General features: G+C 46.5%; 2 protein-coding genes across 8 annotated transcripts in view; one reads left to right on the top strand and one right to left on the bottom strand.

Moving 5' to 3' along the window:
• The window catches only part of BCL9 (BCL9 transcription coactivator), a 132,292-nt gene extending 130,833 nt beyond the window's left edge, over positions 1-1,459 (top strand). For all 4 annotated transcript variants that reach the window (XM_072138845.1, XM_072138846.1, XM_072138844.1 and 1 more), the window contains one exon: positions 82-1,459. In XM_072138845.1, coding sequence (XP_071994946.1) covers positions 82-1,154 — 1,073 coding nt within the window. In that variant the 3' untranslated portion in view covers positions 1,155-1,459. The remainder of the gene's footprint in view (positions 1-81) is intronic.
• Positions 1,460-5,347: 3,888 nt separating this feature from the next.
• ACP6 (acid phosphatase 6, lysophosphatidic) lies at positions 5,348-26,431 on the bottom strand. Of its 4 annotated transcripts, none has more exons than XM_072138840.1 (11): positions 26,289-26,431; positions 22,176-22,392; positions 21,266-21,394; positions 21,068-21,198; positions 16,982-17,061; positions 14,666-14,753; positions 13,794-13,926; positions 13,533-13,633; positions 12,686-12,784; positions 8,282-8,447; positions 5,348-6,233 (listed from the first exon to the last, which is right to left on the bottom strand). In XM_072138840.1, exons 1-11 carry the CDS (start codon positions 26,354-26,356, stop codon positions 6,087-6,089), a joined length of 1,359 nt encoding a protein of 452 aa, XP_071994941.1. In that variant the 5' UTR covers positions 26,357-26,431; the 3' UTR covers positions 5,348-6,086. The 4 variants fall into 4 exon arrangements, with proteins under 4 accessions (XP_071994941.1, XP_071994943.1, XP_071994944.1 ...); XM_072138842.1 differs by having other exon boundaries at positions 26,285-26,410; XM_072138843.1 differs by having other exon boundaries at positions 26,208-26,326.
• Between the last annotated feature and the right edge of the window lie 1,548 nt (positions 26,432-27,979).

Here is a 27,979-nt window from a genome sequence, read left to right as displayed (position 1 = left end):
ATTGTAAAAAAAATAAATAAAAATTATGTTTTTTGTGCTTCATTCATGTAGATTATTTATTTTTTTCTTCTATCTTTTTAGGTCTGGGCATGAATCCCCAAAATCCTTCGAAGATGCCGGGTCCCCACAGCGTTGTTTCCATGCCGACTCTAAGCCCGATGGGTATGACGCAGCCTCTTTCCCACGGTGGTCAGATGCCCTCACCGAACGCCATGCCGCCCAATGTACCACCGCACGGAGGGCCTATGGGTGCGGGGATGATGCCGCATAACGCCATGATGGCGCACGCTTCTCAAGAACCCCCTATGGTGCCTCAGGGACGCATGGCTTTCCCCCAAGGATTTCCTCCAGTCCAGTCACCTCCGCAGGTTCCCTTCCCTCACAACGGGCCCAACGGGGGGCAGGGAGGCTTTCCGCCTGGGATGGGCTTCCCGGGAGACGGACCTTTAAGTCGCCCAGGCAACCTGCCCCCCAACGCAGACCCGGCACTGTGTAAGGGGGGGTGTCCTTCGGGGCCGGATTCTTTTGGTGTTATGGGAAATAATATGCCTTCAGTTTTCACTGACCCGGACCTACAGGAAGTCATCCGACCAGGGGCATCGGGGATCCCCGAGTTTGACCTATCAAGGATTATTCCATCCGAGAAACCCAGTCAAACACTGCAGTATTTCCCTCGTGGGGAAGTTCCAGGCAGGAAGCCTCAGCAAGGACCTGGTTTTTCACATTTGCCGCCCATGATGGGAGAACCAAACCCAAGGATGGGTCTTCCGATGGCCGGTATGGGAGGACCTGGCCCGGTGGATATGCCTGGCCACAATTCTATGAGGCCTCCAGGTTTTATGCAGCAAGGCATGATGGGACCTCATCATCGCATGATGTCACCAGCACAATCCGGAATGCCTGGCCAACTGACTATGATGGGCAATCCGGGAGGGGTGGGGCTGATGCCGGGGAAGGAACGGATGCCCGGGGTCCTCTACAGTCACCCGGGTCCTGTGGGCTCTCCTAATATGTTGATGTCCATGCAGGGGATGATGGGACCTCAACAAAACCTCATGATTCCCCCACAGATGCGACCCCGGGGAATGCCCACCGACGTCGGGATGGGGGGGTTCAGCCAAGGACCCGGCAACGCGGGAAACATGATGTTTTAAGCTGCTACAAAAAAAAAAAAACCTGAACAGATTTACACAAAAACAAAAAAACAAATTGTAGACGTGAGATTATCTCCGGAGGAGTCTCGTCCTGTAAGGAGTCACACACTCGGCCATGCAATAGGTGAAAATAGTCAAAAAAAGACCCAAATTTGGAGGAAACTCAAGAATGTATGAAAAAAAAAACTTGTCTGAGCGTTGCTTTCATTTATCCAAGGTGTTTTGTTTTTTTTTTTTTTTAAGATTTATTTTTTAAAAGATATTTTTGTGGACTTGGGTATCCCATGATGGCACCTGCTTTTGGGGGGGGGGGGGGGGGATTGAAAGATATGAAAAAGAAAAAATGTAAAAAAAATCTGTAGTTTTTTTTTTTTTTTTTTTTTTGAAAATTTTGCCATTTTGTCCTGAGTTGCACCATCCTGTATGTTTACGTCGTTTGGATTGGCTTCTTAAAAGACACCTGGTTTTTTTTTCTTTTTTTTTTCCGTTTGTTTTTTGTGTACTGTACAATATTGTAAAAGGGATTTTTTTTTTTTTTAGCAGAGGAGATGGAGTCGATTTAATGCTGTTTACTTCAGTTTTTTTTTTTTGGGCGGATAATCCGTCGTCTGATTCTCGTTCGTTTTTTTTTTGTTTTTTTTTCTTTTTTAACTCCAGTGTATAGTTAAAAATAAAAAAATAAAAGAGAAAAAAAAAACAAACTTAAGACCTCAGATACAGAGAGTATTATTAAAGAGAGTAAAACACAAAAAAGCACAAAAATGACTCTTCAGTCCCGTTAGGCGAAATCCTCCTCCTCCTCCTCCTCTTTTGGTTATATAAAAAAATGTTAGATAAAAAAAAAAGTTTAAAAAAAATCTTGTAAAAATTTATGGAGAACGAATACACCGATAATTTTTTACATTTTTTTTTTTTTTTGTTTTTTCTCGTTTCTGCAGTTTTTTTTGGGGGGAGGGGAGGCTAAAAAAAAAAAAACTCAAAACGCTAAAGACTGATTTTTCAGTTTAGTTTTTTTTTTTTTTTTGTCTCTTGTTTTTAATTTGCCCCGCCCCCTCCCTCCTCCGTGCTTTCTCCTCAAGAAGCCAGACTTGATGCTGTTACATACACGGACAGTGAGAACCTTATGCAGTTCTGTCTCCGAGCGCTCGTCCCCGACTCATCCATGATGTGGGAGTGGAAACCAGTTGTGTGGGATTTATATATAAATATATTATATATTATATATTTTTTTCTCTCTCCATTTTGTGACGGTTATTTTTTCACTCTTCCTCTTGTCCCCTCCCCCTCCCCCCTTATACCCTCCCCTCCCCCCCCCCCCCCCCCCCCCAGCGTTAAACATTCTGTGTAATCTCCATTAAATTTGGTACAAAACCACTTGCCAGGGCTGTGGTGTCGGAAAAATAAAATATATTTCTTACAAAAAATTAAAAACCGAGTTTTTGTTTTAGGAGGGAGGGGGGGGAGGGGGGGGGGGGCGGGATGTTGTTTGTACAGTTATATTGATTTTTTAGAATTTTTAAAAATGTAAAGTTTGTGATAAATTATTATTATGCAAAAACAGGGCTGGATTTGTAATTTTATGTATTTTTATCAAATTTTGTCATTTTATTATTTTTTTTTATTTTGCGGTTTTACTTCTATTCGCCCCCTTGTGGTCAATGATGGTAGCGGTTAAAGTAGCAGGACAGCGGCTCCGGACATGTGTTTGCGAAGGCCGATGCTTGAAGTTGTGTGTTTTGTTTTTTTTTGTTTTGCAACAGGTTGTAAACTGCTGCCTTTAAAGGGATGTTACATCTAAAGACTGAGGATTGCACTTAATTTTCATAGTTGATTGAGAAACAAATGTTCATTTTGTGTTTGGGCTTTAAAGGAAATTAATCGTCTGCTGCATCATGAAAATTTACTCTTGATGTCGATACTTTTTGATACATTACACATACATCCAGGCACCGGGATTACGGTAATCTTCTTATATTTCTTAGCCCGTTGCCTCTTCCATGCCTGAAATCAACTTTTAAAATTATGCTAATGAACCAGAGGGGCTCTGGGGGCATTACCAAAGCCATTCCATTACCACAGCAGTTTTACCCAGTGGGAGGAGGGGAAAGTGTGAACAGCCTGTGAATATGCAGCACAGAGGAGCGTTGGTAACATCCCTAGAGCCCTTCTGGCTAATTAGCATAATTTTAACTGCTGATTTCATAAGGAAGGAGGCCATGGAGAACAAATATAAGATGATTACTACAGTTGCGGTGCTCCCAGGCCTGTCTCATAGGCTGCATGCACAAATGGCTGTTGTGTCCTTATCCTGCCCCCCCCCCCCAATTGTGGTGTGGCTGCTGCTTTCCTGCAGAGGGGGTGAGGAGCGTTCGACTTGGCTGAAACGGGCTGCAGATTTTCCTGGGCACGGCTGTGTGAACAGAGCTCAACAATTCTTATGTTCTGTTAGAGCCATATCAATAGCAAAATTCCCATACTGTGATACAATAGTATTGTAATATATGGGAGGAGCAATCGCCACCCCCTCTTTTATTTTTGGTATCGTCCATGAATTTTTATTCTGTCAAAACTTAATTCCCTGAGTAGTTCCCATAATGGAAAGTAACCTCCTGTTAATCTGCCATAGACAAAAAATTGTACCAGTGTCAAGATAATTTCACTTACATTTAGTAATATGGTTCCTTAGAAACAAGATAGCTATCCTTGGATACGACCACCACTGCTGGAGTGATTGCGCAAAAATACAAATTGTATAGTAGAGGAAATGGCCGGGATTTACAGCCTATGATAATGATGGTTGTATCCACTTGGTCAGGCAGGACACAATAGCGCATGTCAGGCCACCTCTGCCAAGGTGCAAGGGTGGTTGTATCCAAGCACATTGCGAAGGGACATCATCTTCACACGAGTGAAAAAAAAATGACCTGCAGTTAAAGAAATGTTTATATTTCATAGATTAATTAAATGAAATGTGAATGTCCAGAGGAGAGAACACCCTTTACAGAATTTAGAACCTTGGTTCTGCTGTCATTGTAAAGATAAAGGCCTCTGAAAAAATGGGTTCTTATAGTACCACAAGCATCTTGGTAGCCCAGTCTTATGAGGAGGAAGAATCTGGATTAACTGCATCCAACTTTTATATTAGTGATTTATTAACATTATAGTAGTTATATTCCTGTACATAGGGAGCAGTATTATAGTAGTTATATTCTTGTACATAGGGGGCAGTATTATAGTAGTTATATTCCTGTACACAGGGGGCAGTATTATAGTAGTTATATTCCTGTACACAGGGGGCAGTATTATAGTAGTTATATTCTTATACATAGGGGGCAGTATTATAGTAGTTATATCCTGTACATAGGGGGCAGTATTATAGTAGTTATATTCCTGTACATAGGGGGCAGTATTATAGTAGTTATATTCCTGTACACAGGGGGCAGTATTATAGTAGTTATATTCTTGTACATAGGAGGCAGTATTATAGTAGTTATATTCCTGTACATAGGGGGCAGTATTATAGTAGTTATATTCTTGTACATAGGGGGCAGTATTATAGTAGTTATATTCTTATACATAGGGGGCAGTATTATAGTAGTTATATTCTTATACATAGGGGGCAGTATTATAGTAGTTATATCCTGTACATAGGGGGCAGTATTATAGTAGTTATATTCCTGTACATAGGGGGCAGTATTATAGTAGTTATATTCCTGTACATAGAGGGCAATATTATAGTAGTAATATTCTTGTACATAGGGGGCAGTATTATAGTAGTTATATTCCTGTACATAGGGGGCAGAATTATAGTAGTTATATTCTTGTACATAGGGGGCAGTATTATAGTAGTTATATTCTTGTACATAGTTGGCAGTATTATAGTAGTTATATTCTTGTACATAGGGGGCAGTATTATAGTAGTTATATTCTTGTACATAGGGGGCAGTATTATAGTAGTTATATTCTTGTACATAGGGGGCAGTATTATAGTAGTTATATTCTTGTACACAGGGGGCAGTATTATAGTAGTTATATTCTTGTACATAGGGGGCAGTATTATAGTAGTTATATTCTTGTACATAATTTGTGTGCTGCCTATGATATTTTCCCATTCAATCTTTTGTGTCTTTGAGGCTTCTGTAGAATGAGTGACAACAACTTGGAATATGAAAGGATTTTAATTTTTCAAAAAATACAACATTTTATATAAAATAAGGTTTTGTAGCTTTATCACACTATAAGATGCAGATCTTGCGATCTGGTCCCTGAGGGAGGGGCTGGGGGCGGGGCTAGGATTGTAGTGATTGATGCATAATTATATATCTGCCCATTTATTGGATTCTAGTTGCTAAAAAAAATATTCAAAAATTAAAATAAAATCAGCAGCATTAATATTTCTCCTATTCTGGACTCTAGACTGATACATTGTAACTACAGGTGAGTGGAGTCTATGGTCGGGTTCCGGTGCCTGACCCAGACGTATTGCCGGCTGAACAACCAATTCAATGGCCCTAGCAACTAGCCGTGGCTATGATTGGCTGGGTTTTGTATTGTGAATCTAAGGAAGTTAATAATTTTACCTACAAAATTCCCTTTTCTACTTTCTATAGGGAAAAATTCCCTATTTTCTAAATATCCTGAGTTCATGCCCCCAGGAGCTGCATTCATAATTCTGCTAATTATTATATTAAGTCAACAACTTTGCCATCAGCCATAACGCTAACAACTAAGCTGGGCTCCTGCATGGGACCCTGTGCAGACGCTGAACCAGCAGGCGATGCCGGCAGCTGTGCACACAGTGCTGACAGAATTACGAATGCAGCTCTGAGGATAATTAAGATACTAATTGTTGAGGGGAACAGTGAAATGGTGTGAGTTCTTGCAGGTGGTGGGGAGGTTTGGGTCGAGGGAGGGAGGGGGGGGGGGGGGGCGCTATTGCAGGACCTTGTCAGCAGTTTCCACCTCATTATCGCTGCAATGTGTCTTATAGTCGTCAGGACTTAGGGCGAACTTGGAGACGGCGTCCAGAAACTGATTGAGGGGACACAGGCCGGAGCTGCATCCCTTCACCACTTGTTCCTAGAAAGAAGAAAACAAATTTTATTGTTTGGCCCTGAAGGTTTAGGAACAACCAGTCACTAAGTTTTGACTCGTCTCGTGTGATTGTCAATGTGCCCCGGATTCTTCTGGCGTTTGTTTCATTAAATTCCGTCCAGCCCTTCAAAAGATACGACCCTTAGATTAAATAACATAATAAAACTTCTAAGCAAGTCGGGGGAGGTAACTTTTAAGTGACACACCCCAGAGGAAACAAAAGGTAACCGCCCCCCAGGATACACTTATTCACATATAAAACTTCTAGAAGATGTAACTTTTGATCCGATGGGTGGATTTTAATAAAACAAACACCAAATTGATCAGGGGCACAGCGCCAATCACGTGATATGTAGCAGCACAGATTCTTAATTTTTAATGTTTGCCAACTATCCTCCAAGAGAAGGAAAGAACAGATTTTCTGAATTGTCAGCTTTAATCCGAAGGGTATGAGCAGCTGTAGATAGAAAATAGATGTATTGCTACAGGACTGGATAGATAGCAGAGAGATGACTACGTAGGATAATAGAGCAGATACTGAACATAGTAGAGAGGAGGGAGCGACTGTGTGACTAGATGCTCCTCTATGACCATCGTATGACCATGAATCGGCATAACTAGTATAAGCCCCCTGATTGGCTGTAGTTTAGCATCCAGCGTGATGTAAATTGATCCGGTTTTATTAATCAGATTTCTTTACCATAGAGGAAGGTGCAGCGATATTGTACAGGAATCCGTTTGGGGGAGGGGTAGCCCTCAGGTCATGGGTCAGTCTGCACCGGGCCTCGTATACTTCTTACTTGTGATTCTCCTCTGTCTTGTGCTGCCGCTGATAGAACACAGATTCCTTCCAGAACATTCTTACAGAAGCCTTTGCTCCGTGACTTATCCATCACCATGACAGGAGCAAAGCTTCACGCTTCCTGGAGTCACATGAAGTTAATAACAGGTAAGTGACGGTCGTAAACGCCATCCTCATGGTCACAAATCGGGATGTGAGCTGCTACGGCTTGGGCAACATCATATAAGGAAATGGTGAGGAGCCGGACCTCTTTTCCCTCTTCCTCTTCTGTAAGGCAACTGGCTGCAGCAGGAGCCCTCCCCGGCCGCTCAGCCTCGGCCTAAGACGTGATTGTGCGGTGACTACCACTTGTGGCAGAGCTCCTGTAGGGCTACGTGCACATCATAAGGAGCCTCCATCATGGATACTTCTAAGAGACCCTGATAAAGTTCTAACAGTCCGGGAAGATAATGGACACCTGGATGGATCAGAGGTGTGAACACGGCTGAAGATGTCAGACAGTGTATCATTACATCTGTCACTGTATCTGTGCAGAACGACTGCAGGGGCGGGGGGGCTACTGATCTATGTACATCCGGCGCCCCCTTCTGGACACATCCTTTAAGGATGCAAAATTCTGAGGATTTAACATTTTGTTTTAGTGAGAAATCATGGAATGTTGAGATAAAATGTAACTGTTGGAGGTCTCTGTCGTGGGCGAACAATTCTCCGACCCAGAGACTCCCAGGACAGACACCGTGGAGGAGACCTCCAGCTACTATGACAATAATCATACTCCCAGCAATCAGCATCTTGTAGGATTATGGACAATCCCTTAAAGAACATCTAGACACACATTGTAGAGCCGGAGATGCAGTAGAACAAGTTGAGCCCCTGAGGCAGCGCAGATGAGTGGAAACAAGTTGAGTTCATTACATCCTCATCTGGAGCGGCGCCATAAGAAGCGCGAGGAGCCGCAAGATCTAATCCAATTCTGAAATCAATAACTATACAGAACGAAGATCTGGAGAGCGTGAGAACCCCCCGTGTTATTACTACTACTACTACTACTCCCAGCCAGCTGCACAATGGCCGGGAGTGGTCACAGGACACTAGAGCGCAGCACCAACCATTGTGACTGGAGGATCCTTTCATCACTTCTGCATGGACCTGGTCCTGGTGTCTCCCACCTTAGGACGGGGGTAGATGTTCTACACCGGCCTCCTCCACCCTCCGCTCTGTGACGTCTTACCTTCCCGTTGTAGCAGAGCCGGGTGAACCACTCCTCGGACGGCTGGTGCTGGTACAGTTCTATCGTGATGTCGGCAGCGTAAGGCGGCCACTTCTGGTCAAAAATACCAAGGGACATGAGAAGAGGTAAGAGGGTCACGTCATGGGCGGCGTAGAGGTAGAGCTTCCTGCAGATACAAAGAGGAACAAATCCAGATAAATATAGAGAGGAGGGCACCCTGTTACCATATCACAATGGGGGACTTGATAGAAAGGTGTCAGGACACAGGACATGGCAGCTCGCTGTGTATGGGGAATGTAGTCACAGAGGGGTCAGAGCGCCCATGCTGACCCCTGACCACTGCTGGCTATGATAGAAAGGTGTCAGGACACACAGGACATGGCAGCTCGCTGTGTATGGGGGGTGTAGTCACAGAGGGGTCAGAGCACCCATGCTGACCCCTGACCACTGCTGGCTATGATAGAAAGGTGTCAGGACACACAGGACATGGCAGCTCGCTGTGTATGGGGGGATGTAGTCACAGAGGGGTCAGAGCGCCCATGCTGACCCCTGACCACTGCTGGCTATGATAGAAAGGTGTCAGGACACACAGGACATGGCAGCTCGCTGTGTATGGGGGTGTAGTCACAGAGGGGTCAGAGCACCCATGCTGACCCCTGACCACTGCTGGCTATGATAGAAAGGTGTCAGGACACAGGACATGGCAGCTCGCTGTGTATGGGGGTGTAGTCACAGAGGGGTCAGAGCGCCCATGCTGACCCCTGACCACTGCTGGCTATGATAGAAAGGTGTCAGGACACACAGGACATGGCAGCTCGCTGTGTATGGAGGGTGTAGTCACAGAGGGGTCAGAGCACCCATGCTGACCCCTGACCACTGCTGGCTAAGATAGAAAGGTGTCAGGACACACAGGACATGGCAGCTCGCTGTGTATGGGAGGATGTAGTCACAGAGAGGTCAGAGCGCCCATGCTGACCACTGCCCACTGCTGGCTATGATAGAAAGGTGTCAGGACACACAGGACATGGCAGCTCGCTGTGTATGGGAGGATGTAGTCACAGAGGGGTCAGAGCGCCCATAGTGACCCCTGACCACTGCTGGCTATGATAGAAAGGTGTCAGGACACACAGGACATGGCAGCTCGCTGTGTATGGGGAATGTAGTCACAGAGGGGTCAGAGCGCCCATGCTGACCCCTGACCACTGCTGACTATGATAGAAAGGTGTCAGGACACACAGGACATGGCTGCTCGCTGTGTATGGGGGATGTAGTCACAGAGGGGTCAGAGCACCCATGCTGACCCCTGACCTCTGCTGGCTATGATAGAAAGGTGTCAGGACACACAGGACATGGCAGCTCGCTGTGTATGGGGGGTGTAGTCACAGAGGGGTCAGAGTGCCCATGCTGACCCCTGACCACTGCTGGCTATGATAGAAAGGTGTCAGGACACACAGGACATGGCAGCTTGCTGTGTATGGGGGATGTAGTCACAGAGGGGTCAGAGTGCCCATGCTGACCCCTGACCACTGCTGGCTATGATAGAAAGGTGTCAGGACACACAGGACATGGCAGCTCGCTGTGTATGGGGTTGTAGTGACAGAGGGGTCAGAGCACCCATGCTGACCCCTGACCACTGCTGGCTATGATAGAAAGGTGTCAGGACACACAGGACATGGCAGCTCGCTGTGTATGGGGGATGTATTCACAGAGAGGTCAGAGCACCCATGCTGACCCCTGACCACTGCTGGCTATGATAGAAAGGTGTCAGGACACAGGGCATGGCAGCTCGCTGTGTATGGGGGGTGTAGCCACAGAGAGGTCAAAGCGCCCATGCTGACCCCTGACCACTGCTGGCTGTGATAGAAAGGTGTCAGGACACACAGGACATGGCAGCTCGCTGTGTATGGGGGGTGTAGCCACAGAGAGGTCAAAGCGCCCATGCTGACCCCTGACCACTGCTGGCTAAGATAGAAAGGTGTCAGGACACACAGGACATGGCAGCTCGCTGTGTATGGGGGGTGTAGTCACAGAGGGGTCAGAGCACCCATGCTGACCCCTGATCACTGCTGGCTAAGATAGAAAGGTGTCAGGACACACAGGACATGGCAGCTTGCTGTGTATGGGGGGTGTAGTCACAGAGGGGTCAGAGCACCCATGCTGACCCCTGACCACTGCTGGCTATGATAGAAAGGTGTCAGGACACACAGGACATGGCAGCTCGCTGTGTATGGGGGGTGTAGTCACAGAGGGGTCAGAGCACCCATGCTGACCCCTGACCACTGCTGGCTATGATAGAAAGGTGTCAGGACACAGGACATGGCAGCTCGCTGTGTATGGGGGTGTAGTCACAGAGGGGTCAGAGCACCCATGCCGACCCCTGACCACTGCTGGCTATGATAGAAAGGTGTCAGGACACACAGGACATGGCAGCTCGCTGTGTATGGGGGGTGTAGTCACAGAGGGGTCAGAGCACCCATGCTGACCCCTGACCACTGCTGGCTATGATAGAAAGGTGTCAGGACACACAGGACATGGCAGCTCGCTGTGTATGGGGGATGTAGTCACAGAGAGGTCAAAGCGCCCATGCTGACCCCTGACCACTGCTGGCTGTGATAGAAAGGTGTCAGGACACACAGGACATGGCAGCTCGCTGTGTATGGGGGGTGTAGTCACCGAGGGGTCAGAGCGCCCATGCTGACCCCTGACCACTGCTGGCTATGATAGAAAGGTGTCAGGAGACACAGGACATGGCAGCTCGCTGTGTATGGGGGGTGTAGTCACAGAGGGGTCAGAGCACCCATGCTGACACCTGACCACTGCTGGCTATGATAGAAAGGTGTCAGGACACACAGGACATGGCAGCTCGCTGTGTATGGGGGATGTAGTCACAGAGGGGTCAGAGCACCCATGCTGACCCCTGACCACTGCTGGCTATGATAGAAAGGTGTCAGGACACAGGACATGGCAGCTTGCTGTGTATGGGGGGTGTAGTCACAGAGGGGTCAGAGCGCCCATGCTGACCCCTGACCACTGCTGGCTATGATAGAATGGTGTCAGGACACACAGGACATGGCAGCTCGCTGTGTATGGGGGGTGTAGTCACAGAGGGGTCAGAGCACCCATGCTGACCCCTGACCACTGCTGGCTATGATAGAAAGGTGTCAGGACACAGGACATGGCAGCTCGCTGTGTATGGAGGGTGTAGTCACAGAGGGGTCAGAGCACCCATGCTGACCCCTGACCACTGCTGGCTATGATAGAAAGGTGTCAGGACACACAGGACATGGCAGCTCGCTGTGTATGGGGGGTGTAGTCACAGAGGGGTCAGAGCGCCCATGCTGACCCCTGACCACTGCTGGCTATGATAGAAAGGTGTCAGGACACACAGGACATGGCAGCTCGCTGTGTATGGGGGGTGTAGTCACAGAGGGGTCAGAGCACCCATGCTGACCCCTGACCACTGCTGGCTATGATAGAAAGGTGTCAGGACACACAGGACATGGCAGCTCGCTGTGTATGGAGGGTGTAGTCACAGAGGGGTCAGAGCACCCATGCTGACCCCTGACCACTGCTGGCTATGATAGAAAGGTGTCAGGACACACAGGACATGGCAGCTCGCTGTGTATGGGGGTGTAGTCACAAAGGGGTCAGAGCACCCATGCTGACCCCTGACAACTGCTGGCTATGATAGAAAGGTGTCAGGACACAGGACATGGCAGCTCGCTGTGTATGGGGTTGTAGTCACGGAGGGGTCAGAGCACCCATGCTGACCCCTGACCACTGCTGGCTATGATAAAAAAGTGTCAGGACACACAGGACATGGCAGCTCGCTGTGTATGGGGGTGTAGTCAGAGAGGTCAGAGCGCCCATGCTGACCCCTGACCACTGCTGGCTATGATAGAAAGGTGTCAGGACACACAGGACATGGCAGCTCGCTGTGTATGGGAGGATGTAGTGACAGAGGGGTCAGAGCACCCATGCTGACCCCTGACCACTGCTGGCTATGATAGAAAGATGTCAGGACACACAGGACATGGCAGCTTGCTGTGTATGGGCGGGGTAGTCACAGAGGGGTCAGAGCACCCATGCCGACCCCTGACCACTGCTGGCTATGATAGAAAGGTGTCAGGACACACAGGACATGGCCGCTCGCTGTGTATGGGGGGTGTAGTCACAGAGGGGTCAGAGCACCCATGCTGACCCCTGACCACTGCTGGCTATGATAGAAAGGTGTCAGGACACACAGGACATGGCAGCTCGCTGTGTATGGGGGGGGGGGGGAGGGGGGTGATGATTTGGCTTCATATTCCCAGTTTTCGGGGTCTGGTTAAGAGACTTGCACAACATCGGACCTATGTGTCAGTAACGGAGGACGTCCATACAAGTAACGTGTCAGACGTGTACCTGGGATGCGAGTCATCGGAGGAGGGGCGCCTCGCCGTCTCCAGCATGTTCATCTGTAGGGTGTACAGGAAGGGCCCCACCATCAGCTTCAGGACGTCTCTATTAATCAGAAGCCGGAGACTGTGATCAGCGCTCATCACTCCCTTACAGGTCACACACACATCTATTCTCTGTGCAGAACCTGAACAAGCAGGGGCTGCTGGGAGATTACAGCTCTGAAGTCTGCAGAATGAAGGAACTTTAATCTATACAAAGTAAGAAAGTGGGTGACAATGACACCCCCAGCCATCACATGAATGGGCGACAAAGAGCTCCCGAAAAGTGCCTGATATAGAGGAGCACTGCTGTGCCTGCCCTCCGCTCAATTCTAGATGACTTGGCTGTCCTTGAAGAGCAAGTTAAAGGGATTGTCCAGAGAGTTAAAAACAGCACCACCCCTGCCTGTAGGTAATCCTTGGTATTGCAACTCACCTCCATTCATCACTATGAAGCTGAGCCGCAATATCCGCACCAACCAGGTGTCAGGTGTGGCGCTGTTTTTAGAAGGAAGCAGCCATGTTTTTCAAAATCCGGACAATTCCATTGAGTATAAGCTCCATCACGTTGGACCTGTGGGTCCAAGTTCTTGTGACCTCTGGGGTCAGGACACACAGGACATGACACTTATACTCCATTTGTAGAATAAGGGATTAGGGGAGAGATCCCTTTAAATATAAGATCATTAATAAGGACTTAATTCTGCAGACCTCAGAGCTGAAATCTCTCCTGTGTATCAGTGATGTGTGTACATAGTGAGACTGAGTAATGTATCTCATGTGCAGCTAGGGGGCGGTATAACATGACCTACCTGTTACTGGGGCCCATTACATAGGACACGATATCGAGGACTCTCTGCTCGGTCCGCTGCAGGTGACTCTCATACTGTAAGGAGAAGGGGAATCCATGCACCTGTAGATGTAACACAGCGGGGTGACTGCAGGGGGCGCCCTTACACCACGTATGGCGCTATCCCACAACTCAATGCTGCTCCTACAGGAGCCTCCAGGTTTCCATTCACAGACAGCAAACAAAGTGTTACAAGGAGTTAAAGCCGCCCTCCACCCCCTACCTGTTCAGCCTGCAGATTGTCCAGCAGCAGGAAGAAGTCCACCTGCTTTGTGTCCTCGATATTCAGCTCCTGCTGCAGCTTCTTCAGGTCGTCTGTCATCCCGGGCTGCGAGGTGGCGACAGACATGCGGCCACTGGGGGGACAAGACATGGACGGTTACAGCGCAACACAGGGATTAGTATATACTTTCACCCCTTACAAGAAACAGCGCCACTCCTGTCTACAGGCAGGACCAGGTACTGCAGCTTGGACATTTCCACTTACACAGTGCAGTACCGGATGTCACCACAGGGTGGCACTGTGTGTGATACAATGATGGACTCCCTTTACCCCAATCTCCCGTATATTTCTCCACCAATTCTGGTGACAACTAATCTCCTTCCCGGGGTCCTGAATGACGTATTTGTCCATTTTCATCCATTTAGGAGACACTGAAAGTTGAGAGACCACATTGCAGCTCGTATATATCAGCTGTCACCCAACTTTCCTACAGTCCTGAACAGTAAGTGGATCGTCTCACAGACAGGGTGGACGTATCACTGCGTATCTAAGCACATGGGGGGAGTGGGGGTGGGGGTGACGCTCCATGTGATGTCTGTAGTCAGGTCTGCGGGGTTGGCCGTGGTCTCACTTATGACACAGCGTCTGCAGAAAAGTGGCCGATCCTTTCCTCTTCCACTTCAGAGAAGCGACAAGAAAAATTGCTGAAATACGAGGTCCTGTTACTCCATCATTGTATGAGGAGATATAAGCCGAGGCCTCTACCTACATCTCTATCCCATCTATCTGTACTATATCCAATACCCCCCCCCCCATATCTATATTTATATCACAATAAGGAACATCATAGAGGAAAAGCTCAGACACGTCACCTGGTCACATGTTTTAGCCCTTTGCAGCCTTGATAATTAGGATAAAGGATTTCATTATCAGCATCTGACGTAACTATAGTCACCGGACCTAAGAGGAAAGCAGAATAGTGAGTGCAGCTCTGGAGTATAATACAGGATGTAACTCAGGATCAGTACAGGATAAGTAATGTCATGTATGTACACAGTGACTGCACCAGCAGCAGAATAGTGAGTGCAGCTCTGGGGTATAATACAGGATGTAACTCAGGATCAGTACAGGATAAGTTATGTCATGTATGTACACAGTGACTGCACCAGCAGCAGAATAGTGAGTGCAGCTCTGGGGTATAATACAGGATGTAACTCAGGATCAGTGCAGGATAAGTAATGTCATGTATGTACACAGTGACTGCACCAGCAGCAGAATAGTGAGTGCAGCTCTGGAGTATAATACAGGATGTAACTCAGGATCAGTACAGGATAAGTAATGTCATGTATGTACACAGTGACTGCACCAGCAGCAGAATAGTGAGTGCAGCTCTGGAGTATAATACAGGATGTAACTCAGGATCAGTACAGGATAAGTAATGTCATGTATGTACACAGTGACTGCACCAGCAGCAGAATAGTGAGTGCAGCTCTGGGGTATAATACAGGATGTAACTCAGGATCAGTACAGGATAAGTAATGTCATGTATGTACACAGTGACTGCACCAGCAGCAGAATAGTGAGTGCAGCTCTGGGGTATAATACAGGATGTAACTCAGGATCAGTACAAGATAAGTAATGTCATGTATGTACACAGTGACTGCACCAGCAGCAGAATAGTGAGTGCAGCTCTGGGGTATAATACAGGATGTAACTCAGGATCAGTACAGGATAAGTAATGTCATGTATGTACACAGTGATTGCACCAGAAGCAGAATAGTGAGTGCAGCTCTGGGGTATAATACAGGATGTAACTCAGGATCAGTACAGGATAAGTAATGTCATGTATGTACACAGTGACTGCACCAGCAGCAGAATAGTGAGTGCAGCTCTGGGGTATAATACAGGATGTAACTCAGGATCAGTACAGGATAAGTAATGTCATGTATGTACACAGTGACTGCACCAGCAGCAGAATAGTGAGTGCAGCTCTGGAGTATAATACTGGATGTAACTCAGGATCAGTACAGGATAAGTAATGTCATGTATGTACACATTGGGGGTCATTTACTAAGGGCCCGATTCGCGTTTTCCCGACGTGTTACCCGAATATTTCCGATTTGCGCCGCTTGTACATGAATTGCCCCGGGTTTTTGGCGCACGCGATCGGATTGTGGCGCATCGGGGCCGGCATGCGCGCGACAGAAATCGGGGGGGGGGGCGTGGCCGAACGAAAACCCGACGTATTCGGAAAAACCGCCGCATTTAAAAACCGAAAATGTGTCGCTTGGGAAGCGCTCACCTTCACCTTCTATGGGATGGTGCATTCCGGGGCGTTAAGATTATTTTCGGCGCTGCAGCGCCACCTGGTGGACGGCGGAGGAACTACCATCTTAAATCCCAGCCGGACCCGAATCCTGTGCAGAGAACGCGCCGCTGGATCGCGAATGGGCCGGGTAAGTAAATGTGCCCCAGTGACTGCACCAGCAGAATAGTGAGTGCAGCTCTGGAGTATAATACTGGATGTAACTCAGGATCAGTACAGGATAAGTAATGTCATGTATGTACACAGTGACTGCACCAGCAGCAGAATAGTGAGTGCAGCTCTGGGGTATAATACAGGATGTAACTCAGGATCAGTACAAAATAAGTAATGTCATGTATGTACACAGTGACTGCACCAGCAGCAGAATAGTGAGTGCAGCTCTGGAGTATAATACAGGATGTAACTCAGGATCAGTACAGGATAAGTAATGTCATGTATGTACACAGTGACTGCACCAGCAGCAGAATAGTGAGTGCAGCTCTGGGGTATAATACAGGATGTAACTCAGGATCAGTACAGGATAAGTAATGTCATGTATGTACACAGTGACTGCACCAGCAGCAGAATAGTGAGTGCAGCTCTGGGGTATAATACAGGATATAACTCAGGATCAGTACAGGATAAGTAATGTCATGTTTGTATACAGTGACTGCACCAGCAGCAGAATAGTGAGTGCAGCTCTGGGGTATAATACAGGATATAACTCAGGATCAGTACAGGATAAGTAATGTCATGTATGTACACAGTGACTGCACCAGCAGCAGAATAGTGAGTGCAGCTCTGGGGTATAATACAGGATGTAACATGATATAGAGACCCATTAATATAAATATGTTATGACTGTGAATGATGAATCACTGACCTTCTTGTTGTTGCTGGTAGAGTCCGGCCAGCAAACATCTCGTAGACTCCAGATTACGGACTATGTTAGTGGAGCGGACACTAAAGTAAAAAAATAAAATGATTTATGGGTGGAATATAATATTTGTGTATTGTATCTACTCCTGTGATATAACATCCTCCCAGTGTAACCAGTAATACCATAGTCTAGTGCATGGGGGCGCTGTGTCTCTATATACCAGTAATACCATAGTCTAGTGCATGGGGGCGCTGTATCTCTATATACCAGTAATACCATAGTCTAGTGCATGGGGGCGCTGTATCTCTATATACCAGTAATACCATAGTCTAGTGCATGGGGGCGCTGTATCTCTATATACCAGTAATACCATAGTCTAGTGCATGGGGGCGCTGTATCTCTATATACCAGTAATACCATAGTCTAGTGCATGGGGGCGCTGTATCTCTATATACCAGTAATACCATAGTCTAGTGCATGGGGGCGCTGTATCTCTATATACCAGAGCATAGAGCATCACAGTGTAAAAATCCTCCCATTGACAACCAGTAACCCATAGTCTAGTCCAGTGATATCGATCAGATGGCACCAAGGTCGTCACCCCTGGACATAGTTCAGACAGGACTCGGATCGTCCTGCAGTCCCAAACAACTGAAGAGATGCTGCTCTCCACACATCATTGGCTGATTGGAAGTGCAGAAAGAGTGACAGGTGTGAACAGGGCCTGATTATCTTTGGAGGTCCTTCTGCTGGCCCCCATGATTCTTCCTATACAGGGAGAGACCGTGCAGAGAAGCTACAATGACGTCTGACTTTGCCCTCCTGTTTTCAACTGTATTGGTGTCCTCAGGTTACTGTCTAAGTTGTCATATTGACACTTGGCGGTAAGTAAGTCGGTCGGTCTCTGAAAGCTTCGCCATCACTGGATCTAGTGGATAGAGGTTCTGTCCTGCATCCCTATGGCAGGTAACGAGTGAAGGTTGTGAGTTCAAATTCCTTCTGGGCAAAATATTATATAAGCGAATAACATGAAATAATTTAGAGACAATAGATTCCCGGACCCGACACATCTGTACAAAGGATTCCGGAACCCGACACATCTGTACAAAGGATTCCGGAACCCGACACATCTATACAAAGGATTCCGGAACCCGACACATCTATACAAAGGATTCCCGGACCCGACACATCTGTACAAAGGATTCCGGAACCCGACACATCTGTACAAAGGATTCCGGAACCCGACACATCTATACAAAGGATTCCCGGACCCGACACATCTGTACAAAGGATTCCGGAACCCGACACATCTATACAAAGGATTCCCGGACCCGACACATCTGTACAAAGGATTCCGGAACCCGACACATCTATACAAAGGATTCCGGAACCCGACACATCTGTACAAAGGATTCCCGGACCCGACACATGTATACAAAGGATTCCCGGACCCGACACATGTATACAAAGGATTCCCGGACCCGACACATGTATACAAAGGATTCCGGAACCCGACACATGTATACAAAGGATTCCGGAACCCGACACATCTGTACAAAGGATTCCCGGACCCGACACATCTGTACAAAGGATTCCGGAACACGACACATCTGTACAAAGGATTCCCGGACCCGACACATGTATACAAAGGATTCCCGGACCCGACACATGTATACAAAGGATTCCCGGACCCGACACATCTGTACAAAGGATTCCCGGACCCGACACATGTATACAAAGGATTCCGGAACCCGACACATGTATACAAAGGATTCCGGAACCCGACACATCTGTACAAAGGATTCCGGAACCCGACACATGTATACAAAGGATTCCGGAACCCGACACATGTATACAAAGGATTCCGGAACCCGACACATGTATACAAAGGATTCCGGAACCCGACACATGTATACAAAGGATTCCGGAACACGACACATGTATACAAAGGATTCCGGAACACGACACATCTGTACAAAGGATTCCGGAACCCGACACATGTATACAAAGGATTCCGGAACCCGACACATGTATACAAAGGATTCCGGAACCCGACACATCTGTACAAAGGATTCCGGAACCCGACACATGTATACAAAGGATTCCGGAACCCGACACATCTGTACAAAGGATTCCGGAACCCGACACATGTATACAAAGGATTCCGGAACCCGACACATCTGTACAAAGGATTCCCGGACCCGACATATGTATACAAAGGAATCCCGGACCAGACACATCTATACAAAGGATTCCGGAACCCGACACATCTGTACAAAGGATTCCCGGACCCGACACATCTGTACAAAGGATTCCGGGACCCGACACATCTGTAAAAGGATTCCGGAACCCGACACATCTGTACAAAGGATTCCGGAACCCGACACATGTATACAAAGGAATCCCGGACCAGACACATCTATACAAAGGATTCCCGGACCCGACACATCTATACAAAGGATTCCGGAACCCGACACATCTGTACAAAGGATTCCCGGACCCGACACATCTGTACAAAGGATTCCGGGACCCGACACATCTGTAAAAGGATTCCGGGACCCGACACATCTGTACAAAGGATTCCGGGACCCGACACATCTGTACAAAGGATTCCGGGACCCGACACATCTGTACAAAGGATTCCGGAACCCGACACATCTATACAAAGGATTCCGGAACCCGACACATCTATACAAAGGATTCCGGAACCCGACACATCTATACAAAGGATTCCGGAACCCGACACATCTATACAAAGGATTCCGGAACCCGACACATCTATACAAAGGATTCCGGAACCCGACACATCTATACAAAGGATTCCGGAACCCGACACATGTATACAAAGGATTCCGGAACCCGACACATGTATACAAAGGATTCCGGAACCCGACACATCTGTACAAAGGATTCCGGAACACGACACATCTGTACAAAGGATTCCAGGACCCAACACATCTATACAAAGGATTCCGGAACCCGACACATCTGTACAAAGGATTCCCGGACCCGACACATGTATACAAAGGATTCCGGAACCCGACACATCTGTACAAAGGATTCCAGGACCCAACACATCTGTACAAAGGATTCCGGGACCCGACACATCTGTACAAAGGATTCCGGAACCCGACACATGTATACAAAGGATTCCGGAACCCGACACATCTGTACAAAGGATTCCGGAACCCGACACATCTGTACAAAGGATTCCAGGACCCAACACATCTATACAAAGGATTCCGGAACCCGACACATCTGTACAAAGGATTCCAGGACCCAACACATCTATACAAAGGATTCCGGAACCCGACACATGTATACAAAGGATTCCCTGCTAAAAGTCTACTCAGGGGAATCCCCTGCAGACAGATACTCGTAGTCTGTAGAACAAGATAAGACATTGAGTACCGAAAACGACAGAGACCCAGGAGTGACCCGTTCTGAGTTTGAAAGTATCAAACAAGTACCGAGGTTTCAATACATTATGCAACCCTACATGAGTGTAGCTGGACTGTACAACCTGTTTTCTGCAGATACACATTAGACTTGTCCATAACAAGCCTGGATTTTGCAGATAAACATGATACTTTGCAATAGCAGGACTGTACAGCCTATATTTAGCTGATACGCATAAGACTTGGGTGTAGCTGGACTGTACAGCCTGTATACTGCAGAAACACATAAGACGTGGGTGTAGAAGGACTGTACAGCCTGTATACTGCAGATACACATAAGACTTGGGTCTGTATTCTGAAGATAAACAAATAGGACTTGGGTGTAGCTGGACTGTAAAGCCTGTATTCTGCAGATAAACAAATAGGACTTGGGTGTAGCTGGACTGTACAGCCTGTATTCTGCAGATAAACAAATAGGACTTGGGTGTAGCTGGACTGTACAGACAGTATTCTGCAGATACACATAAGACTTGGGTGTAGCTGGACCTTACAGCCAGTATTCTGCAGATACACATAAGACTTGGGTGTAGCTGGACCTTACAGCCAGTATTCTGCAGATAACTTGCATGGATGGACACTATGTACAGTATCGGCGCGGCCGGTCTCTAGTGATCCAGTTCTGGTAACTTACTAGACCTCTGATGGGTTAAATACCGGTGAGAGGAATCCCCGCTCATCCACGTAGTCCTTCCGCAGACGAGCTCCCAGGGCGAACATCTGCTGCATCCCGATGGTGGTGAGCTGCCCGGGGAAGGTGCCGCCCTGTCAGACAAAGACGTGGTAAGTGCACGGCAGGGAGGGGCATGTGCACCCACATACCTGTACCTACCTTCAGCTTGTGTGATCTGTACCGCTCCTCAAACGGGGAAGGGGGCCTGGGCCCACCCAATAGATCAGTGACCTGATAATTAAACTGTGTGTGATCTGGAGCCTCCAGGAGATTCGGGGACCACTCCACCTGGGAAGTAAAAGAAACGTTCTGGATATGAGAAGTTTCATGGCACCGAATGTATCAACAGGTACATTCTGTGTCCTCACACTGCTGTGCTCTGTGCTTCCTGCAGCCAGTATTAGGTAGTGTCCCTGGAGAGATGTGTAATCCATACATCTGTATGTTTTTAGTAGCAGAAGGACTGTGAAATATGGATTTAATATTCCAGGACTTCTGGGGAGGTGTCCTCACACTGCTGTACTCTTAGTTTTCTGCACAGGTATTGACCCTAGAAGGGTTTGTGTGTGAGGAGATATATATATATATATATATATATATATATATATATATATATATATATATATATTATATATTATATATAATATACCTTTGTGTATGTTGTTAGTAGGAGCAGGACTGTGATATATGGATTTATATTCCAGGATTGTAGCTTCTCCAAGTGTACTAGGAACATGTCCTAACACTGCTGTGCTCTCTGCAGCCAGTGTTAGGTACTGTCCCCAGAGAGATGTGCAAGTTATCCTTTCTGTATGTTGTTAGTAGCAGCAGAACTGTGAAATATGGATTTAAATTACAGGGGGCACATCCACTAAACTTGAGCGCTTAACAACCCCCCATCCCCTGTCGTGAGTAGAAGCTTGAGCACAATTCTGGTTGCATATTGCATCACTCAGGGGGAATGGACAGTGAGAAGTTCAATGCACAGTGCACAGCAGTGTGAGGAAATGCTCCTGCTGTGCAGCCTGAAGTGGACATTACGTGACTAGTTCTATACCCTTGGAGGTACCTGCTCATTGTGTGGGATTGGCTTCAGGGGGGTCCGGGCTCCGTGGCGGTACACGACCTGCACCAGTTTCAGCTCATAGTCCTGCCGCTGGCCAATGTCCTGCTTCAGCTGTTCAGCGAGGGCCAATCTTTTCTTGTGTAGAAAGTAAAAGATGGAGCCCACAAGTCCGCTGCGAGCCCAGATGTTCATTCTGTGTTCCAGGTGTCGGAGTGATCTCCTGGGGGGCAAATTATAGAAATGAAATGGTGATTTAAGTAATCCCTGCACTGGCACACTGTAACAAACACAGGATGTATACATCTCTGTAGTGAGCTCCCCCTAGTGGTGTCTCTACCATATTGTAATTATGGATGTATTGGTGGTCCTGACCGTACTACCACAATTACACAGGGGGCTCAGCGACCCCCATTGTCATGGGAAACCAGCGACTGCCCCCACTTATAATCTCATCCATCCTGTTGATTACATGACTTCTGGGGAAACACAATACGGTGGCCATTTTGGAAGCTACAATGGCGGCCATATTGGAGATCATCCAGCTTTCCCAGAAACAGACAGGGCTAAGGTTTAGGGACAATGAAGTCGCACCTGCCTAAGCCTTTATTCATCTACCTCCGGCCTAGTGATAAAGGGACATATTTATTATGGAGGAAATTTAGGAAAAACTGTCTGTCATCCAAAGCAACCAATCACTGCACAGCTTTCATTTCAGATTCTGCTCTTGACAAAAGAAACCCGAGCTGTGACTGGCTGCAAGGGGCTACAGAGACATGGGAGAAAGGAGGGGGGTTAAAAATGGCTAAAATTATCAGATTTTATCGTTTACACCTCGTTTTTACTCTCTCCTTACTTTCTATCACTTCTCTGTCATGTGACCTCTCACACTTTCTGACGCATTTATTTGGCTGTAAAGATCACATTTTAACTGTACGATATGTGCAGATTTCTAAGTAATGTCAAGCGTATCTGTGGGGTTCAGGCCTACACGACCCACCTGTTACCAGAAATATGACAAAAATACCTAATTTAGTCATGTGATCCCAGAGTGCCTTGTGCCATGGCGGCCGAACAACCCCTCAATGTACCGCAATGGCATTGAGGGGGTTAATGGGGCTGCAATGTTACTACAGCCACGTCCATAAAATATATGGTTAAAGTTACCATGAAAGAGGTTCAGGGTGTTATGTACATGGTCTAGTTTTAAGACATTTTTGCCGCAAACTGTGACAGAAATTTTCCTCAGTCGACCACATCATGAGGTAAATAAATGAGGCCGGGGAGCTGGAGTCCATCCGCACGTTATGTGGGAAAATCTACACGTGAATCAACACAAAATACGAATTTTCTTAAACCAATTTTGGGGGAGATTTATCAGAAGCATCTGGGAGCAGAACTGTTCTAGTTGCCCATGGTAACCAATCAGAGGTCAGCTTTCATTTTCCCACATCTGTTTGTAAAATAATAGCTGAGCTCTGATTGGTTGTCATGGGCAACTAGAACTGTTTTACCTCAGACACTTCTGATAAATCTCCAAACAAACTTCACAGGGAAAAAAAAATAAAAATAAAAACATTGTCATTACCTTTTCCATCGCACATTCACATTTAACCCCTTAATGACTTTGCCCTTTTTCATTTCACTCCCCACCTTCAAAAATCCAACTTTTTTGTACAGAGCTTGTTTTCTGCATAATAAATTTTTGTACTGAAAAGTGTGTGTTTTTGTGGGGGCGGGGAATCTACCATATATACTCGAGTATAAGTGTAGTTTTTCAGCAAAAATGTGCTGAAACCCCAAACTCGGCTTATACTCGAGCAGCACCCGTCCCCGCCCCCCGCTGCTGGCTATATACTGGGGCAGGGGGCTGGCTATACACTACTGGGGAGGCGGTGACCAATGCATTTCCCACCCTTGGCTTATACTTGAGTCAATAGGTTTTCTCAGGTTTCTGTGGTAAAATTAGGGGCCTCGGTTTAAACTTGGGTCGGCTTATACTCGAGTATATACAGTAAATTGTCAAAAAAGAATAAACTTTTGAGCCAATTTCTTGTTGGCTTTGTTTTCACAGCTTTCGACATACATTCCAAATGACACCTCCCCTTTATTCTCTGGGTGGGTACAATCCTAGATATATCACATTTATACAAGTTTTTTGGGTTTTAATACATTTAAAAAAATGAAAACCTGTGGTACAAAAAAAAAAAAAAAAATAATTCTTCATTTCGCTCTATTCTGACGCTAATAACTCTTTCATACTAGACCGGTATAAGGTGTCATTTTTTGGCGGGACAAGCAGACATTTTAAATAATACAATTTTGGGGACTTTAGAACAATTAAATGTCACTGATGCAAATTTTACGATTAAATACGGTCTGACAATTCATGTTGGAACGTTAAAAAACTTTAATAAAAACACAATTATTTTTTTTAAAATATGATATGATCACTTTTTAAAAATGTTTTAATGTGTTGCCAAATGGTGAAAAAGTGGTGTTTCCATTACGGGGTTCACCACTGGGAATTTTTTTTTTTTTTAATTATATTTGAATAGATCCCCCTACGGTACTTTAACCTTAGGGGGGACTGATCACTCCTACCAATACTATAGTATTGTGGTATATGAAGAATTTTGTTATTGAACTGTAACAGTGTACCACTGGCACACAATTACGGATCTAAGTGAAGGTCCTGAAGTCTTATAAAGACCCGAGGCTGTCAAGGGAACGGATTGTTGCTTCCCGATGACGTCACCGGGAGAGATGATCGCACCCGAATACGGAACAATATGCAGCAAACATCCGGCTTGTATGGAGGGGGCTCAGCCCATACACCCTCTATATACACTCTTAGAAGGCCTTGTGACATAGTAAGACATCACAGGTCATCACAAAAGTCTTCATAGAAAAACTGCGCAAAATTAATTTTTGGGGGAAAAAAAAAGGGAATAGAGAATAAAGGTCTTGAAAATATCATTGTTTATTCTTACATGTTTGGGTGTTGGACATTCGGATTCCTTTCGGGTGCAGGATTGTGAGGAAGACCCTTGTAGGGTTCACATGAAGATGTCTTAGTAGTGCAGCCTAAGGCCGGCGGCACACGTGTTGTTTTGAACCCTTTTTCGGGCCGTTTATAAAGCAGTCCGTTAAAAAGCGCATCCGTTTTTTGACTGTTTTGGTCCGTTTTCCAATGATCCTCATTAAGATAATTGGAAAAACTGTCAAAAACGGATGCGTTTTCAAAATAAAAGTCATGCGTTTCTCAACAACAGATCAGATTTTTGACCCGTTTTTAAGCAGTCCGTTAAAAAACACATCTGTTTTTTAAAAACGCATCCGTTTTTGACAGTTTTTTCCAATTATTTTAATGAGGATAATTGGAAAACGGACCAAAACGGTCAATAAACGGATGCATTTTTTTAACAGACTGCTTAAAAACGGCCCAAAAAACGGGTTCAAAACTCCACGTGTGCCACCGGCTTAGGCTTGGCACCGTTAACTCCAATTAGTTAGTCTATGTTCAAATGGAAAGACTTCCACGTGGATTTGAATCCGGATTCCGTGCCAAAATCCGAGGAAAATCCAGATTGCGATTTACGAGGGTGCAAAACTTTTAGGACACATCCCTTAAAGCGAGGAATGAGGCCAATCCACATGAGAAAACACCCCGAAAATCTAGAAGTTTTGGAATTAAGTGTCCGATTTTCTCATCGGGAAAGTAAAAATATGCAAAAGCCAATGAAATACAGCGACAAATACACAGATATTACACAGTTACGTGATCAGTTATCTCCATCCGAAGGAAGAAAAAAACGGTGCAAGAAAATCAGGCATAGCGTTACTTATCATTGCGTCTATTCTGCAAGAAATAACACAAAATATTCTAATATGATGAATATCGGAGCGCAGAGATCGCCATGTGGATGCGCAGGTGACTGTCGCATGTCATGTGACCTAGGGGCTGATAAACTACACTGCAGTATAAGGGACAATGCAGGAGAATAGCAGCAGACAGAGGGACAGCAGGGTAGTCACCCAGAGAGGAAGTAGTAGGGAAGGTCAGAGGGGTTTGCATCCCTTAGAGGGGAGGGTTATAGTCATAGTCCTCTCACTTGCTTGCAGTCGTTGCACGGGCTTCTTGCTGGAGGTTCCTGGCACTCTCTTTCACACTGGTGCTGCACCATCAACGCTGCGCTCCACCATGGACAGTGACAGGTTAACTCGCTGACGGCTTGTGGGTGTTGTAGTCCCGTCAGCCATTTCCCATCACAAGTTTTAGGTATGTGGGGACTACAACGACCATGATGCAACGCGCCGGACTAGCGCCGGCAAATCGTGCTTGTTATTGGCTAGAGGCCGAAGTGTGTTTCTATTCCCGGTCTCCCCAGCCGGAGGTGCCGACGCCATTTTGGGAGAGTTTTTTTCAATAATGAGCCCCTTTCACCCATAAATTGGACCGTGAATGTCAATGTCTTTGCAAATATGAGTGAAAAAATCTGAAAGACTATGAACAGTAAAGTTCACACGTGGGAATTAGTCACACGTCAAAGTTATATAAATGGCGTAAGGCCTTGTCATGTTTATTTTATTTCTTCCCTCAATTTAGCCATTTTTTTCTACTCCTAAAAGCCCAAATAGCAGTAGGGATCAAGTATTTACAGGTGAACAGTGTTAAATCAATGATTTTTAATTATAAAAACTACAATCTTCATGTTAAAACTTCATTTTTTTCCCAATGGAAATCTAATATCAAAATCAAACCTAAACCAGGGACATTACACATAGATCCAGGCACCGTGACTGTGGTATCTTCTTATATGTGTTATTCATGGCCTCCTAACGTCTAAAATCAACTTTTTAAACAATACGAATGAGCCAGAAAGGCCGGCGCCACACAGGGCGCTTTGTCTGCGCTTGCAAACGCAAACGCAGACAAAGTCGCGCCCACCGGGGCGGGCCTCGGCCCGATCGCATTGGCGTTTCTATGGAAACGCCTGCGATCGGGAACGAGCCGCCGGTGTTTTGGCGAGCTCGTTCCCGGCTCGTTTGCAAGCGCAGACAATGCGACCTGTGTGGCGCCGGCCAAAGGCTCAGGGAGGGTGTTACTAGAGACTCTCCATCTATGAGTGAAGTGTCCCTGGTTTATCATGAGGGATTTTGAAGGTAGATTTCCTTTAACTAGTGTGAACATAAACTTATCTTACCCCTTAAGTACCAGGCCTTTTTTGGGGGGAGGGGTAGGGTCCGTTTTTCACTCCCACTCCTTCCAAAAACATTAAAGGGTTTATCAGAGATTAATAAATGAGATAGGGCTGGGGAGGGCTTTTTTTTTTCTTTTTAAACATGTACTCACCTCCTCCGCCGCTGCTGATGTCCCGCGCCGCGGTCCGTCTGATCTGTTACCCTGTTTATTTATAGAGGCACGCAAGCTGCGTTCCGGGATCTTCCGGCTGGCAGAGTTAGGGTGGTGACACACATGGGGGGACATTTACTTAAAGTGTTGGTGTATGCATTGGCTTTGTTACCGACCTGCTCTCGGTAAGAAGACACACATGTAATATTGTGGAGCTGTGCAGAGACATTTCTGGCGCCGAGACCATTTTCTGTCCCTGGGACCAAAATCTGTCCCGAGCACCAGAAATGTGTCCAACAGTCCCTGCTAGACCAGTTTTCTTTTAGTCTACTTTCCGCCAGTTTACAGCGCCCAAAAATGGCTGTGACACATATTAATTGTGTCTGAGTTTCCACTCCGCCAAAGCCACGCCCCTTTTCGGAGAAGAGTCGGAGCAGACGGAAAAAGGCATTTT

This window comes from Engystomops pustulosus, chromosome 2, assembly GCF_040894005.1.
Source record: "Engystomops pustulosus chromosome 2, aEngPut4.maternal, whole genome shotgun sequence".
Lineage (NCBI taxonomy): Eukaryota > Metazoa > Chordata > Amphibia > Anura > Leptodactylidae > Engystomops > Engystomops pustulosus.
This window is presented reverse-complemented; position numbering and strand designations above follow the sequence as displayed.